General features: G+C 41.1%; 1 protein-coding gene across 1 annotated transcript in view; it reads left to right on the top strand.

Moving 5' to 3' along the window:
- LOC101938928 (protein eyes shut homolog) overlaps window positions 1-16,541 on the top strand; it is a 616,724-nt gene that overhangs the window by 525,729 nt on the left and 74,454 nt on the right. Inside the window, exons 14-15 of the mRNA XM_065587927.1 lie at window positions 1,808-1,974; window positions 2,241-2,385. Of these exons, the coding sequence (XP_065443999.1) occupies window positions 1,808-1,974; window positions 2,241-2,385 (312 nt within the window). The remainder of the gene's footprint in view (window positions 1-1,807; window positions 1,975-2,240; window positions 2,386-16,541) is intronic.

The raw sequence follows: 16,541 nt of genomic DNA, 5'->3' as shown, positions 1-16,541 counted from the left end.
AATCTGCTATCCCAATGAAATAACATTCTCTCATGAGCAATATAATTTTCCACAGTTCTCCTTTCCTTCTGTTCCCCCATTCTGATCATCTCTGACCTCCTGTATAACACAGGCCATAGACCTTCCCCAAAATAATTCCTAGAGCATATCATTTAGAAAAAATATCCAATCTTGATTTTTAAAATGGTCAGTGATGGAGAATCATCTACACCCTTGGCAAATTGTTCCAAGGATTAATAACTCTGATCATTAAAAATGTATGCCTTATTTGCAGTCTGAATTTGTCTAGCTTCAACTTCCAGCCATTGGATAATGTTACACTTTCCTGTGCTAGACTGAGGAGCCCATTATTAAATATTTGTTCCCCATGTGGGTACTGTAATCGTCACCCCTTAATCTTCTCTTTGTTAAACTACATTTTTATGTTCCTTGAGTCTATCACTAAAGGCATGTTTTCCAATCCTTTAATTATTCTCGTGGCTCTTTTTGAATTGTGGGCACCAGAACTGGACGTGGTATTTCAGCAGCAGTAGCACCCATGCCAAATACAGAGGTACTCTGTACTCTCTACTCCTACTCGAGATTCCCCTGTTTATGCATCCCGGGATTGCATTAGCTCTTCTAGCAATGGCATCTCACTAGGAGCTCATATTCAGCTGATTATCCAGCATAGCCCCCAAATCTTTTTCAGAGTCACTGCTTCGCAGGTTAAAGTGCTCCATTCTATAAGTATGTCCTACATTCTTTGTTCCCACATGTATGCCTTTATATTTAGCCATATTAAAACACATGTTTGCGCTCAGTTTACCAAGCAATGTAGATCACTCTGAATCAGTGACCTGTCCTCTTCATTATTTTTCACTTCCCTAATTTTTTTGTCATCTGAAAACTATCAGTGATGATTTTATGTTTTCTTCCAGGTCATTGATAAAGATGTTAAACAGCACAGGGCCAAGAACCGATTGCTATGGGAACCCACTGCAAACAGACCTGCTCGATGACAATGTCCCATTTACAATTACATTTTGAGACCAGTTAGCCAGTTTTTAATCCATTTAATGTGTGCCATATTACTTTTATGGCATTCTAGTTTTTTAATCAAAATGTCACCAAGTCAAACTCCTTACTGAAGTCTTGGTACATTATGTCAATACTGTTACCTTTATCGACCAAACTTCTAATCTCATAAAAAGAAGATATCAAGTTAGACTGACAGGATCTATTTTCCATAAACCCGTACTAATTGGCATTAATTATTTTACCCTTCTTTCATTCATTATTAATTACGGTAAGTCCTTTATCAGCCACTCCATCTTGCCGTGGATTGATGTCAGACTTTCAGGCGTATACTTACCTGGGTCATTCCATTTACCCTTTTTAAAAAATTGGCACAATATTAGCTTTCTTCCAGTCTTTTGGAACATCTCCAGTGATCCAAGACTTATTGAAAATCAGCATTAATGGTCCAGCAAGCTCCTCGGCCAGCTCTTTTAAAACTCTTGGATTCAAAGTTATGACGACCTGCTGATTTTAAAATGCCTAACTTTATTAGCTTTGTTTAACATCCTCCAAAGCTACAAGTGGGATGGAAAGAGTGTTATCATAACCATATGATGAGATTGCATCATCTGTTTTTCCACAAGTATAGAACAAAAATATTTATTGAACCCATCTGCCTTTCTGTATTATTATTGATAATTCTACCATTTCCATGTAGCAATGGACTGAAATCACAGGGATTCCAAATTCCCCCTTCAGGATTCAGAAAATCCTTGTGTAAATAGCCGTGCTGTTCTTGTTTTTGCAGGTCTCAATGGAGATGATTTCCTGGTGCTAGGCCTGCGTAATGGCAGTGTGGTATACAGCTACAATCTGGGCTCTGGCACGGCCACTCTCATTAGTCAGCCACTCGATCTGACACTCAGTATTCATGTGATCCATCTTGGCAGATCTCTCCGAGCAGGCTGGCTGAAGGTAAGGGATCATACCTTTTTTTGAGAGACAGCTATCAAACTGAAAGTGGTTTTCCCTAAAGGACAGTGTGATCTTTACCATACCCCTGTAAATGTGCCATCAAAAGAAACTGTTAAATAGCTACAGGAAATGAAAAGTTTTTAAAATTATTTTATTCATGTTTCTTTATTAAGACAATTGGGAAGCAAAGGGGAATCTCTTGCTGAAACATGCCTATTAGGAATCATTTCCTTTGTTGTAAGTAGTGTAAATGTCTTTATTGACAGGTGGATGATCATAAGAATAAATCCATCACATCTCCAGGAAGGTTGGTTGGGCTCAATGTCTTCAGTCAATTTTATGTAGGCGGCTACATTGAATACACTCCTGAACTCTTACCAAATGGATCCAAATTTGAGAATGGCTTTCAAGGTAAGAACCATTTTAAAGAAAACCTCCTAATACTATTCTCATCATAATATTTGTAATGCCTATAAAACAATTATGTAAAAATAGGTTGTCTTTTTTTGAAAAAAAAAATAGTTTCTTCATTTGAATAGCTTAGGCTAGGGTTTATATTTCTTTTTTTTTTTCATATTTCATTTTGATAAGAAGCAGGATGCTTGTAAAATGTCCCCATTGTTGCTAGTATACATTACTATGTTTGTCATGATTAGCTGTTACATTTGTTTTAGCGAATGGGAACACATATAGGAAGGATATCTTCATGGTTTTAAAGAATAAGATTAAGACACAGGAGAGTTAAATTCTATTTCCAGATATCAGTGATTTGGGAAAATCATTTAACTTCTCTTAGTTTTTCCTCTCCTAAAAATTGAGAGCATAACTCTTCCCTGCCTCTTGGGGGGGTTTAGCGAGACAAGGTGGGTGAAGTAATATCTTTTATTGGACTTCTGTGTGTGAAACAAGCTTTCGAGCTTAAATCAATCTCTTCTTTAAGGGAGAATGTAAATTGTTAAAGTTGTCTCTTTAATGTTTGTAAAGTATTCTGAGACCCTTAGATGAAAAATGCTGTAGAAGTGGAAAGCATTATGTGTCATTTATTATTTTGTTTTGATTTTGATTAGTGTAAGCAAAGTTCCAAAAAAATTGTGAAGGTTCAATTGCCAGGTAGATACGAGCCCAAGATGCTTCTCTAAAGCTATTCTAATTCTTTTTTTTTTTTTTTTAAATGCTGACAAGTCTCGCAAGAAGAGGCTTTATTATGAGATTTTCAGTACATGATGTTTCAGGTCAGGCTGGAAACACTATGAAAACAGCCCTTCCTAGAGTCCATGCCATTCCTTCTTCCTCACATTATCATCTGCCCTCATACTTCAGCAGTGATCAGGAATGGACTACCTTTCATTATGAGAGGTAGTTCAGACTCTTCTCCCATCCAGATTTTAGTTTCTCTGGATACTCTCATTAGCAGGAGTGGTGCTAGCTGGGTAATGGTGATGTGGACAGTTGCCTGCTAGAAACTATAATCAGGTTGCCAAATCTATGGTATTTTTTCCTATAAAGCAGGAATCTTTTGAAGTTCACCAATTATTAATTGTGCTTTGCAAATGTCTTTATGTATGTATTTGTATTTCTTACTATTTTTTTAAAGGTTCTGACCCATGCTCTGAGTGTTAATATACTACATTTACACATATGGTGTCAAAATATAAATTCATAATATAAATGATCAAATAAACTGCTCATAATTACTGATAAACTTAAATATGAGCTCCCCCACCTGTTTTCCTATCTAACCAATTTACTGTTTTCTTCCAGTTTGGGCCACTTTACTGTATTTTCTACTCTATTTTCCCAGGCCCAGCTACGCAAACAAACACTCCTTTAAACAGAGGTCCAACCTTATGTCTTGCTGTTCCTTTTCTCTATACTGTGTCCTTTACTTTTCCTGGATTTTCTGGTCCTCTCAATTTTCTGTGCTTTCTTTTCCTTTCATGCTCATCTTTGCCTCACTGTGCCAAATTTTGCTGGTATAATAGTTCCAATCCAGAGTGATTCTGTTGGAATCAACAGCTTTACACTGATGGTGTAAATGAGTGCAAAATTTGGCATTGCCAAATTTGGCTCAGATCCACACATTTTCTCTCCCTCCCTTGCCTTCACCAACACCATCAATTCACCTATTTTCTACAGTTCATTCCATGACGCCACTCACATCAGATCATCCCATTTCTACCCTCCAGATCACGTTCCTAATCACCCAGTCACACAAATCCATCCAAAGTCAGGCTCGGAAACACTCCTCCTCAGAGTTCCTACAATCCCCTCCCTGCTTGTTCTTCCAGTTTAGAAATTACCCTAAATTCAAGATCATATGTACATTCCAGGGTCAGAAATCCAACCATCCCTCAGGCTCAGAAACAACATCCTTCCCCTCCCCTATACGCTTCTCTGTTGCTGGGATTGAAATAGTAGGAGCAAAGATAGCAGGGAAACTTGGAATGAGGTACATCAGCGCTTCAATGTCCCTCCTGTTCCCAGTGGTGCAAGGAAGCAGGTATGGTCAGGTACAACATACCATTCAGATATTTATTAGACCAGAAAGACACATTTTCAGAACCGCAGGGCTCTCCTGGGAACCGCAGCAGCGAAAGGAGCATAACGTGAGGCCAGCAGGGGGCCCCCAGCCCCGCTCCCAGCCTGGTCCTCCAGTGGGTCTGTACAGACCCCAGACAGGAAAGAGGAGACGCAACTGCATTGAAGGGCTGGGGATCAGATATCGGATAGATTTCATTTGACTCTGAGTCTAAACCAAGATAAAGCAAATCTGATGTTTGAAGCCATCTCTTTGCTTTGAAAAGAGATGGCTCACAAGGGAAGAGATACTCACTGCTCCTTAAAATTTATCACCACACTTCCGAGTCTACCATGTGATCTAGTCAGCACTGACAATGTGTTTTAAAGTATGCCTAAAAATAAATCTCTAACCTAAATCTTCCTTGTTGCAAATTAAGCCCATTACTACTTGTCCTACCTTCAGTGGACATGGAGAACAATTGATCATAGTCCAATTTCTAACAGCCCTTAACATATCAGATGTTCCACCCCAAATCTTCTTTTTGCAAGACTAAACATGGCCAGTTTTTTTAACATTTACTCAAAGATCAGGTTTTCTAAACCTTTTATCTTTTTTGTTGCTCTCTTCTGGAGTCTCTCCAAATTTGTCCACATCTTTCCTGAAGTGTGGTGATCAAAACTGGACATAATCCTCCTGCTGAGGCCTCACCACTGCCAAAAGGAGTCAGGCAATTACCTTCCATTATTTTACAGACAAGACTCCTCTTAATACAGCCCAGAATGATATTAGTTTTTTTTTGCAACTGCATTATATTTTTAACTCAGATTCAATTTATGATCCGCTAGAACCTCTCAGATCTTTTTCAGCAGTTCTACTGCCTAGCCAGTTATTCACCATTTTATAGTTGTGTATTTGATTTTTCCTTCCTAAGTGATGCTCTTTGCACTTGTCTTAAGTGCATTTCATCTTGTTGATTTCAGACCAGTTCTCCGATTTGTCAAGGTCGTTTTGAATTCTAATCCTGGTCTCCATAGTGCTTGCAATCCCTTCCAGCTTGGTATCATCTACAAATTTTATAGTTTCCACTCCATTATTCAAGTCATTAATGAAAATATTGAATAGTACCAGACCCAGGACTGATCCCTGCAGGACCACACTAGATACATCCTCACAGTCTGACAGCAAACCATTGATAACTACTCTTTGAGTATACTCAGCCAGTTCTGCACCCATTTGATAGTAATTTCATCTAGACTACATTTCCCTAGTTTGCTTATGAGAATGTCATGTGGGATGGTGTCAAAAGCCTTACTAAAGTCAAGATATATCACATCTACTGCTTCCTCCCTATTCACTAGGCCAGTAACCCTGTCAAAGAAGAAATAAGTTTGGTTTGACATTATTTGTTCTTGACAAATCCATGGTGGCTATTCCTTATAATCCTATTATCCTTTAGGTGCTTACAAATTCATTGTTTAATAACTTGTTCCAGTATCTTTCCAGATATTGAAGTTAAGGTGACTGGGCTACATATCCCTGGGTCCTCTTTGTTCCCCCTTTTAAAGAAAGGTACTATGTTTGCCCTCCCACATTCCTCTGGGACCTCACCCATCCTCCAGGATTCCTCAAGGATAATTGCTAACAGTTCCAAGATTGCTTCAACTAGTTCCTTCAGTACCCTAGGATGAATTTCATCAGGCCCTGCCAATTTGAATACATCTAACTTATGTATGCATTCTTTTAAATGTTCTTTCTCTATTTTGGCTTGTGTTGTTTCCATCTTGTTAATTTTAATTGTGTCGAGTGGTCCTTTTTAGTGAAGACTGAAGCAAAATAGACATTGAACACCTCAGCCTTCTTGATGTCGTCGTTATTAGCTCTCCTTCTCCACTAAGTAGATGACCTACACTTTCCTTCATCTTTCTCTTGCTCCTCATGTATTTAAAGAACCTCATCTTATTCCCTTTTTGTAGCTCTTGCTAGTGCAGCACATTTTGTGCCTTAGCCTTCCTGATTTTGTCCCTACATGCTTTTGCTATTCTTTTGTGTTTCTCCTTAGCTCCTCTCACTCCTTCCTTTCCTTAGAATCCTGAAATCTGTCATTTCATGATCACTTTCACCCACATGTTATCTTCCACACACATGTGGGAGTTACTTACTTAAACTCTAAGACTAAGTTTATGGGCTTTGTGGCTGCAATGCCAGGGAGACAGCGAACAAAAATAAGACCTTGAGGGAAGATCCTTACTACAACTATTCTGCAACTCTCTGGCATAGTGTTGGATGTTTTTTCTTTTTTGGCTTTGTTTATCAAAATAGTTTAATTGTGTGCAGCAGGCATAAGGGTATGTGGCCTTCTGGAGCCTACGTGCCTTATATACCACAGGTATTTTGGTCTTGAAAGGACCCTTATATAACACCTTTCATCATTCATCCCACCAAGGAAATTTAACCAACAATGTCAAAAAGGACACAGTCTGTGGAAGTGAAAGGTGATCTAGAGCAAATAAAACAAATAGATACATCGCAGGGGTGCCAAGCAAAGGGCTAAATTATGCTTGCCCCTTCATAGATGCAATAAAGTGGAAGCCCTTCCTTTTCCCTTCTCTCAATGCACTGAGGCAGATATAATTTGGGCCTTGGGGGGAGCCAGTAGAGTAGCACCCAAAGAGTATTTCAAGGCTTAGATGGGGCCATTACTCTGACTTCCCTTCGTGCCAGATGGGCATCACATCTCCCCCAAGTGACCTCTTGCTCTGGCAGCACTTCTTCTTCCTAGTACGTGTCCACATCATAAAAGGCGTAATTTGGCCCTAAGCAATGGGGCAATTAGATATGTATAGTTACAGCGCGGGGGGAGTTGCCTGCTTGCGATGCCTTGAAGCGATCTGGAAATTGATTGATCTAACAAGGCGATGGTCTGTCCAACAATCATCGATTCCATGCATGGCCCTTGTGATGTGGACATCCTTCTGATCTCGAGCTCTAACAATAACATAGTCAAGAAGGTGCCAATGCCTGGAGCGAGAGTGTCTCCAAGTGGTCTTATGCTTCTCATTTTGTCTAAAGAGGGTGTTCATGATGACTAGGCCATGTTCTACGCATTTGCTCAGGAAGAGGATGCCATTGGAGTTAGCCTTTCCTACTCCTTCTTTTCCAATAGTGTCATTCCAGAGATCTGACTCCCACCCGACTCTAGCGTTAAAATCTCTGAAGAGAATGATTTTGTCCTCCTGGGGAATGTTGGTCAAGACTCTGTCAAGATCTGTATATAATTCTTCCTTGATATCCTCGATAGAATCAAGCATTGGGGCATATGCACTGATGACAGTAGCAGACTGATTTTTGCTGAGTTCAAGATGAAGAGACATAAGACGTTCATTGATTCCTAAAGGAAATTCTGTAAACTGACTGACAAACTTATTCCTAATTACAAAACTGACACCATGAATATGCCTGTTCTCTGCAGATTTTCCTTTCCAGAAAAAGGTGTAGCCTCCACCTTCTTCTCTCAGTTGACCTTCAACTGGGCACCTTGTCTCACTCAGGGCAGTGACATCGATGTTATATCTCACAAGTTCCCTGGCAATGATAGCAGTTCTTCTGGGGGAATAATCACTTCCTTCGATCTGCTGGCAATGCTCCCACTAATACAGCTCAATATGCTGTTGGCTTTCTTGGCAATGAAGGCATGCTGCTGACTCATATCCAGCTTCTCAGCAACTGTAATCCCCAGGTCCTTTTCTGCAGAACTGCTGCTTAGCCAGTCGGTCCCCAGCCTGTAGCAGTGCATGCGATTCTTCCTTCCTAAGTGCAGGACTCTGCACTTGTCCTTGTTGAACCTCATCAGATTTCTTTTGGCCCAATCCTCCAATTTGTCTAGGTCACTCTGGACCCTATCCCCCCACCCTCTAGCATATCTACCTCTCCCCCCAGCTTAATGTTATCTGTGAACTTGCTGAGGGTGCAATTAATCCCATCATCCAGATCATTAATAAAGATGTTGAACAAAACCGGCCCCGGGACCAACCCCTGGGACACTCCGCTTGATACTGGCTGCCAACTAGACATTGAGCCGTTGATCACTACCCGTTGAGCCTGACAATCTAGTCAGCTTTCTAGTCACCTTATAATCCATTCATCCAATCCATACTTCTTTAACTTGTTGGCAAGAATACTGTGGGAGACTGTATCAAAAGCTTTGCTAAAGTCAAGATATATCACATCCGCTGCTTTCCCCATATCCACAGAGCCAGTTATCTCATCATAGAATGCAATCAGGTTGCTTAGGCATGACTTTCCCTTGGTGAATTCCATGTTGACTGTTCCTGATCCCGTGGGACAACTGATATGATCTTCATTGCCCACTAAATCCACGAAAAGTCTTGGGAGCAAAATCAGGACCAGTACATGGCCTTCTTCGATTTGACAAAGGCCTTTGACTCTGTCAGTCACAAAGCCCTGTGGAAGGTGTTGGCCAGATTTGGCTGCCCTCTAAAATTTATTAAGGTCCTAAGGTTTTTCCATGATCAGATGACTACCACGGTTCTCTGTAATGGCCTTGAGACAGAACCTTTTGTCATCGAAATTGGGGTTAATCAAGGATGCGTTATTGCCCCAACCTTGTTCTCCATCTATATAGCAGTCATTTTGGTCCTCGTCAAAGATCACCTCCCCAATGGAGTTGACATTCAATACAGAATGGATGGGCAGCTTTTTAATCTTCGACATCTCCGCTCGAAGTCTAAAGTCTTCAGGGCATCCATTATTGATCTTCAGTATACTGATGACTCTGTCATCTTCATGCACACTGAGAATGATTTTCAGTTCATATTGGATTTTCTTGCACAAGCTTACCGAAGCCTAGGACTCTCACCCAATATTGAGAAGACTAAAGTGCTTTATCAACCTGCTTCAGGCCTTGCACATGACCCACCACAAATCACCATCGAGGGGGTCAGATTTTGGAGACAGTCGAGCACGTTTGCTACTTCGGCAGCCAACTTTCTCAAAACACAAAAATAGACAGTGAGACCAGTACAGGATCCAGTGCGCAAGTGCTTCCTTTGGGAAATTGCTCCGATACGTTTTCATGAACCGTGACCTACGACAGGACACCAAGATCTAGGTCTATAAGACAGTTGTTGTTGTTCCTACGCTCCTCTATGAATGTGAAACCTGGGTGACCTATTGATAGCACCTCAAGAGTCTGGAGAGCCAATGATGGCTCCAGAAGATCCTTCGTGTCAAGTAGCAAGATTGCCGCACTAACGCCAGCATCCTTGCTGAATCCAATTTCATCAAAATTGTACCAGCTTCACTGGGCTGGACATTGTGTGCAGATGCCAGACTCTTGCCTCCCAAAACAAGTCCTCTACTCTCAGTTCATCCATGGTCAGAGATCCTGTGGTGGTCAGAGGAAATGCTACAAAGACACACTGAAAGCATATCTTAAAAAAAAAATGATGTGGACATCACAAGCTGGGAGGAGCAAGCCACCAACCGACCCCAATGGTGCCATATCCTCCATCAGGCAGTGTCTCACTTTGAGGAGAAGCACCTTGCCCTCGATGCTGAAAAGAGAGAGAGAAGGAAGGAAAAAAGAGAGAACTTTGTCCCAGCAGGCAGTTGGCCTGCCACGAAATGTCTGTACTTACTGTAGGCAGATTTGCCATTCCAGGATCAGACTCCTGAGTCATCCCATATGTGAATCCATGGTAGAGATCCTCGTCTAATCAAGGGATCACCAATCAATCACAACAGAGTGACTGAAGCTTACACTTCAGGTAGGTTGGTGTAAACTGTAAGCTCCTCGGGGAAGGGGATTATATTTTTCCCTATGTTTGTATAGCACTGAACGTTCCAAGGGTGTTCAGTAATAACAACAAACTGGCACTTGAGTGAGTTTTTTTACCAATGGCTGCTCCCAGTGAGACATTTGCTTCCTGTGTACTGGTGTGCCTGGGGAGTCTGGCTGTTTGGATTGCTGAGATGAACAGGCCGGGGTAGAGGCCATCCAACTGATATTGCTAGAACACATTACATTACCAACAAAAAACTAAGGAGCACTGCATAGTACAAAACACTGTGGGACATGTGGTCCTATCTTCATGCAGGCCATAGCTGCATATCTCAATGCAGGCTACATTTCCCAGCTTTGCTGATTGCAGTTTTGGGTACCCTTGCCTGAAAATACATGTATTTTTTGGTCAGTTTAGTTCCAATTAGGATAAAGGCTGTTTGAGCTCATCAGTTGCTCAAACAAAAGTGACAAGTTTTCTGACGGAACATTTGTATAAGAAGCGTATTGGGAGAAGATTAAAAAAAATCTACTTTAAGAATATCACAAAAACATGTTCTGAAGACTTTTTCTTTGCTATTTGCTCATTAAAAGCAACCAACCCCAGAAGTAATAAAGGGAAAGGACTAAAGAGAGATAAAAGAGGCCAAAAAATGAGACTAAGAAGAAAATAACACAGCAAACAAAAGCTGCATCTTTTTTAAAAAAGATAGAAAGTGACAAACCAAATTAAGAGATGAGCAAGGATTAAGGGGAGCAGGTTGCACAATTAAGGCCCAGACCTACGTTTGGGATGTTTTGCAGCCAAACTAATCTGAAAAGAGATTGGGGAGTACCCTTTCGGGGTATAACATGTCTCCTTTGGAGCACAGTCATTGCTATTTTCCTGATCCCTTGTGTGAGGCAAAAGGGAGCAGGAAGGCTCCTTGTGCTCTCTGAGTTTTCTACCCTGTGCAAAGGCTGGGCTTACATATTAAACTCAAAGGTCAGAGGTAGGGAGTGAAAATTCAGAGACTAAGAAGAAACTGGAGAAAAAATAAAATAAGTGAATAGAAAAGGGAATATGTGGCCAGTAGGCTATACACTACCTTTTCCGTGTGAAAAAACAGGGCCAGCTTCTGATGTCAGATTATTTCAATTGATTTACTTCAGCATCTGACCTCTGGGATCAAACTGAGCTGAGCTCACAAGTGGAAGTGGATTAGGTGATTTCATTTTAGTCCTTATCTTGTCCTGTCCAAACTTATCAGCTAACCTCCCACAATTCGTCTCAGTTCTCTGCTCAAAAGAGGCCCAAAACTGGGAAAGTAAGGGGAATGCATGTCAGAACTGAGGGGGCATTTATTAGCAAAGCTCCCTCGGGGAGTTTGCATGACACCTGCCTCCACTGTTCCAGGCTCAAATTATTAATGTTAGTCCCTCATCAGCACTCACAGATTTAAAAAAAAAAAAAAAAGGGAAAATGTAAACGAGAACTCAGTTGAACTCATGAGGCCAAGCAAGAGACTCCCTGGCACACTTAGTAACTGCTTTATTTACATTTGTTCGGGAAGCTGTTTCTAAACTGGATGCTTTGCAGGTAAGTATACAGTTAAACCATCTGTCACTACCAATGCCACCTTATTTTCCATGATGACCTTATCAAATCTTTAGAACTTGCTGTGCTTTCCTTCAGTGTTTACTGTTTACACACGTCTCCGGGAGAGGTTTAATTGGTATTCTAGCAGGATCTGAGGGAACAGAACATGCTTTATCCATTGCTGACAAACAGCAGAAACATTAGTTAGGTTTGACTGAATGTGTGTTGAACAAAAAGTAACAGGATTAAAAGTATTGCAAATAGTCATCAAACTAGGTTATGGTTACTTAACGTACATTCTAAAATTATGTTAGGTGGAAGTATAAACAAAACTGAAAAAAAAATCTTGTCTAAGAACAGGGGAAAGGCACTTTTTTCAAAAATACATATTTTTAAACAAATCATTAGTTCATCTTTCCACAAAAAGCTAAGCAAGGATTATACTCAATTGTATTCAATACCAATACTTTCTACTAGACACATTTTTGGTTATAATCTCTAAAGAGGTAGCAATATCCCAAAATTAAAGGAAAAGGTTTTACTTTGGGGTGTAAAATTAGGTACCTAAATGAAGGAAGTCTGATTTTCAGAAATACTAAACATCTGCAATTCCAGTGATTTCAATGGGGGTTGAGAATGCGCAGCATGTTTTCAAACCAGGTCATTTATTATGTGTCTGGCTGTAGGCACCCAAGTTTGAACATTCTGGCCACCGTTTTTTGATTAGTCATCAGAATGGCCAGCTTTGCTGGAGGTGGGGTGTGTGTGTGTGTGTGTGTGTGTGTGTGTGTGTGTGTGTGTGTGTGTGTGTGTGTGTGTGCGCGCAGTCTGGCTGTTTGGATCACTGGGACCTGCGTGGGTAGGTGGATAATCCAGCTGGATCACCTCAGCAGCAATCACCCAGCCTCAGTCAGTTTCCTCACCCTATCCTCAGGGCCCAACTGTGAATTTCTAGGCTCATTGGAATGATAGTGGCAAAAGCAAGATCAGAGTGGCTGATGATTTTCACCAAAACTCCACTGTCGCACCAGTCTTTTCTGGTACCATCCCCAAGAATCCAATCAGGTGGTGTATCAAATAGTAGCTGATAATGATACTATGCACTGGAGTGTGAGCTCTAAGAGGAGTTTGGAGATGTCTACCTGGAGACAGGACTATCAGGTCCTAACAGGAGGCCTTACCCAGCTCAATCCATGGTGAAAGGAATGTTAAGAAAGGAACTGAATCATCAGGGCTTCTCTGTAGGTTAGTTTAAAGCATATTGTCTAGCAGAAGAAGATAAACTGACAATTAAACCTAAACCCAAGTCCTAAAGGGAGGTGATGAAGGGTGTGTTCATCAGATTATCACATGAAGCTGTATACAGTGTTTTAGGCAGTGTTGTTGTAGCTGTGTTGGTTCCAGGCTATTAGAGAGATAAGGTGGGTGAGGTAATACCTTTTATTGGACCATCTTCTGCTGGTGAGAGAGACAAGCCTTTGAGCCACACAGAGCTCTTCTTCAAGTCTGGGAAAGATACTCAGAGTGTGACAGCTAAATACAAGGTGGAACAGATTGTTTAGCATTAATAGTTAACGCATATTTCAAGGAACCTGAGAGGTGGTAGGGTCTCAGAGCTTGGGCTTCAGCCAGAGCCTGAACATCTACACTGCAATTAAACAGCCCCTTAACTGGAACCACGCAAGGCTGAGTCACTTGAAATGGGCCAACTCCAGGAGTTTAACTGCAGTGTAGACATACCGTGAGCTTCACTCACCAGTCACCTTCAGAGAGTGAGCAAGATCCAGACCCCAGAGCTCATTTTGAGAATGTGGAAAAAGGGGCTGAGTGGAAGAGCACTGGTGTCTGCCTCAAAAAAAAAAAAAGTGCCTTTTCCTTTAGGGGCTGGTGATCAGGGCAGCCATTTTAGATGCCAACATTCATTTTCTGTTTTTTGCAACAGTTTTGCTTGATGCCTTCTCTCTCTCTCTCTCTCTCTCTCTTGCATCTTTTGGGGGGAAGTATGGGAAAGTGTGGGCATCGAAACATTTTTTTGCCCTGGGCAGAAAAACACCAAGGGTGGTCCTGCTGACACTACTTCCTCCATAAGCGAGTACCAGCCCTGCCTACTGAAGGGGAGAAGGGAAATGCTGGATTAAACTTAAATTTTGCTGCATTTCCTCCATCTCTGCTGCAGCAGTGTGCAGGGAAGATGGGTTAGTGCTGCTCTGAGCTCCTGCCCACTGGTTTCCCTCTTCCTCAGACTAGTGGCCTGCAGAATAAGGAGGGGACTATAGCATGTGGGAAAGGACAGAAGACGTAGCGTTGGAGGGGAAAGAGATATGAGATGGGACCAATAGAGCCGGAAGAAGTCTGGATGTGGGTGGGAATTGGAGAAGAGAGCAGACTGGCGTAGTGTGTGAATGGAAGAGAGACAATGGTGTAAAAAAGAGGAGGACACAAAAGAGAGTAGGGAAAAACACTGAAGATAAATATACGTAAGGGGAGAAAATATATGAGGAAAATGCAAGTATTCTATGACCCAAAAGGTTTGCTGAATATGAGAGGGTAGCCATGTTAGTCTGTATCCACAAAAATAATGAGGAGTCCGGTGGCACTTAGACTAACAGATTTATTTGGGCATAAGCTTGGTTTTTTATCCACGAAAGCTTATGCCCAAGTAAATCTGTTAGTCTTTAAGGTGCCATTGAACTCCTTGTTGTTTTTTAAAAGGTTTGCTGTCTGTGCTAAGTAAATATTTAGAATCTGAGATGGGGTGCTGGAACAATTTATACAATGGGGGTGCTGAGAGTCCTTGAACCAAACTGTAAACTCTGTATATAATGGAATCCACTTCAAGCCAGGGGGTGCTGCAGAACCCCCAATATCTCTAGTTCCAGCATTTATGACCTGAGAAATGACCACACTCCACACAGTTTTTGCAGTCTGGCACAAGGTTCTTAAGAATGTCTAAGGTGACAGATGCGCCCTATTCTGCACCCCTCGTCGCCCAACTACTCAAGAATGTGAAGAGCTAGGTGTTAAAATTCTACACAGTTTGTAATTCATTAGTTTTTAACATAATATGCTTATGTCATGCTATAATATGCTTATGTCACTCATCTGTAGATATCTGGGAATCTGGCAACTCTATAAGGGACAAAACTACCTGCAGAACTTATAGTAGCCTGTCTTTAACCTACTAAATGCCAGCAATTGCCTGTGTCACTGGAGCATGAAAAGGTCCCTGTGCTCTACCAATTCTTAATTCATAAATAGTCTGGCCCAAGGGAGAAATCCAAGACTACAAATAGTAAAAAGGATTTGAAAGTCAAATCTCCTAGTGATGAATGTGTACATACATGCAACTAGATCAGGATTATATCCATACATTTTAAGCATAGAGAAATTACATTCAACTTTATTCCCAGCAAGGATATGAGGCTGCATGGGTGCATACAATAAATAGAATGTTGATGATAAATACCCGGACTGAGACAGACAGTGGGAATATTTAGTATGTTCTCTGTAACTGTTGAAAGTGCATGAATACTGGCATTGGGTAAACCCCTTGACATCCATCATGTCTATCAGTTGCAAATTTGCTTCCTCTATGATTTCAACAAATCATGCAAAATTTAAGGTAGGGCCTAATCCCTGCAGTGCTGAACACCTACCATTCCCATTTCAATGGGTGCTGTGGGTATTCAGTATCTCTCAAACTTAACTGCCACAAACCAGGTTGAAAAAGGTGTGTGTCCCTGCCCAAAGTTACACTGATTAACTAGAGCAATTTAAAATTGGACCTGTAGTTTAAACCAGTAAATGTTTGTGAGTAGCTCAGGGGTAAAATTTGCCCAGATTTCTAAACATACGTAAGAGTTGCTCTGATCATCACCACAAGGCCTAAATGGCTAATTCCAATTTTTGAAAATGCCTTGGTCCCAGATCACAAATATAGTTAGGTGCCCAAGTCCCACTGAAATCAATGGTAGTTAGGTGCCTAAATACCTTTGAGGATTTGGGCCTTAGATGCGTGGAGCTAGAGCCACAAAGGTACTTAGGCACTTAACTGTCTCCTTAGGTGCCTGCATCCAACATCAAGTGAAAGGTCCTCTCACGGATCAGTAACTGGTTAAAAAGCAGAAAACAAAGCGTAGGAATAAATGGTCAGTTTTCAGAATGGAGAGAAGTAAATAATCATGTCCCCCTGGGATCTATACTGGAACCTGTGCTGTTCAACAGATTCATAACTGATCTAAGGGTAAACAGTGAGGTGGCAAAATTTGCAGACAATACAAAATTACTCAAGATAGTTAAATTCAAAGCAGACAGAAGAGTTAGGAAGGGATCTGCCAAAACTGGATGACTGGGCAACAAAATGGCAGATATAATTCAGTGTTGATAAATGCAAAGTAATGCACATTGGAAAAAATATTCCCAACTATACATACAAAATTATGAGGTCTAAATTAGCTGTTACCACTCAAAAAAGAGAGCTTGGGGTTATTGTGCATAGTACTCTAAAACAGTCACTCAATGTGCAGTGGCAGTCAAAAAAGCTAACAGAATGTTAGTAACCATTAGGAAAGGGATCGATAAAACAGAAAAGCTCATCATGCCACTATATAAGTCCACAGTAGGCCCTCACTTTGAATACTGCATGCAGTTCTGGTCACCCCATCTCT

The sequence above is a fragment of the Chrysemys picta genome, chromosome 3 (genome assembly GCF_011386835.1).
Source record: "Chrysemys picta bellii isolate R12L10 chromosome 3, ASM1138683v2, whole genome shotgun sequence".
In the NCBI taxonomy this organism is placed as follows: Eukaryota; Metazoa; Chordata; order Testudines; family Emydidae; genus Chrysemys; species Chrysemys picta.
This window is presented reverse-complemented; position numbering and strand designations above follow the sequence as displayed.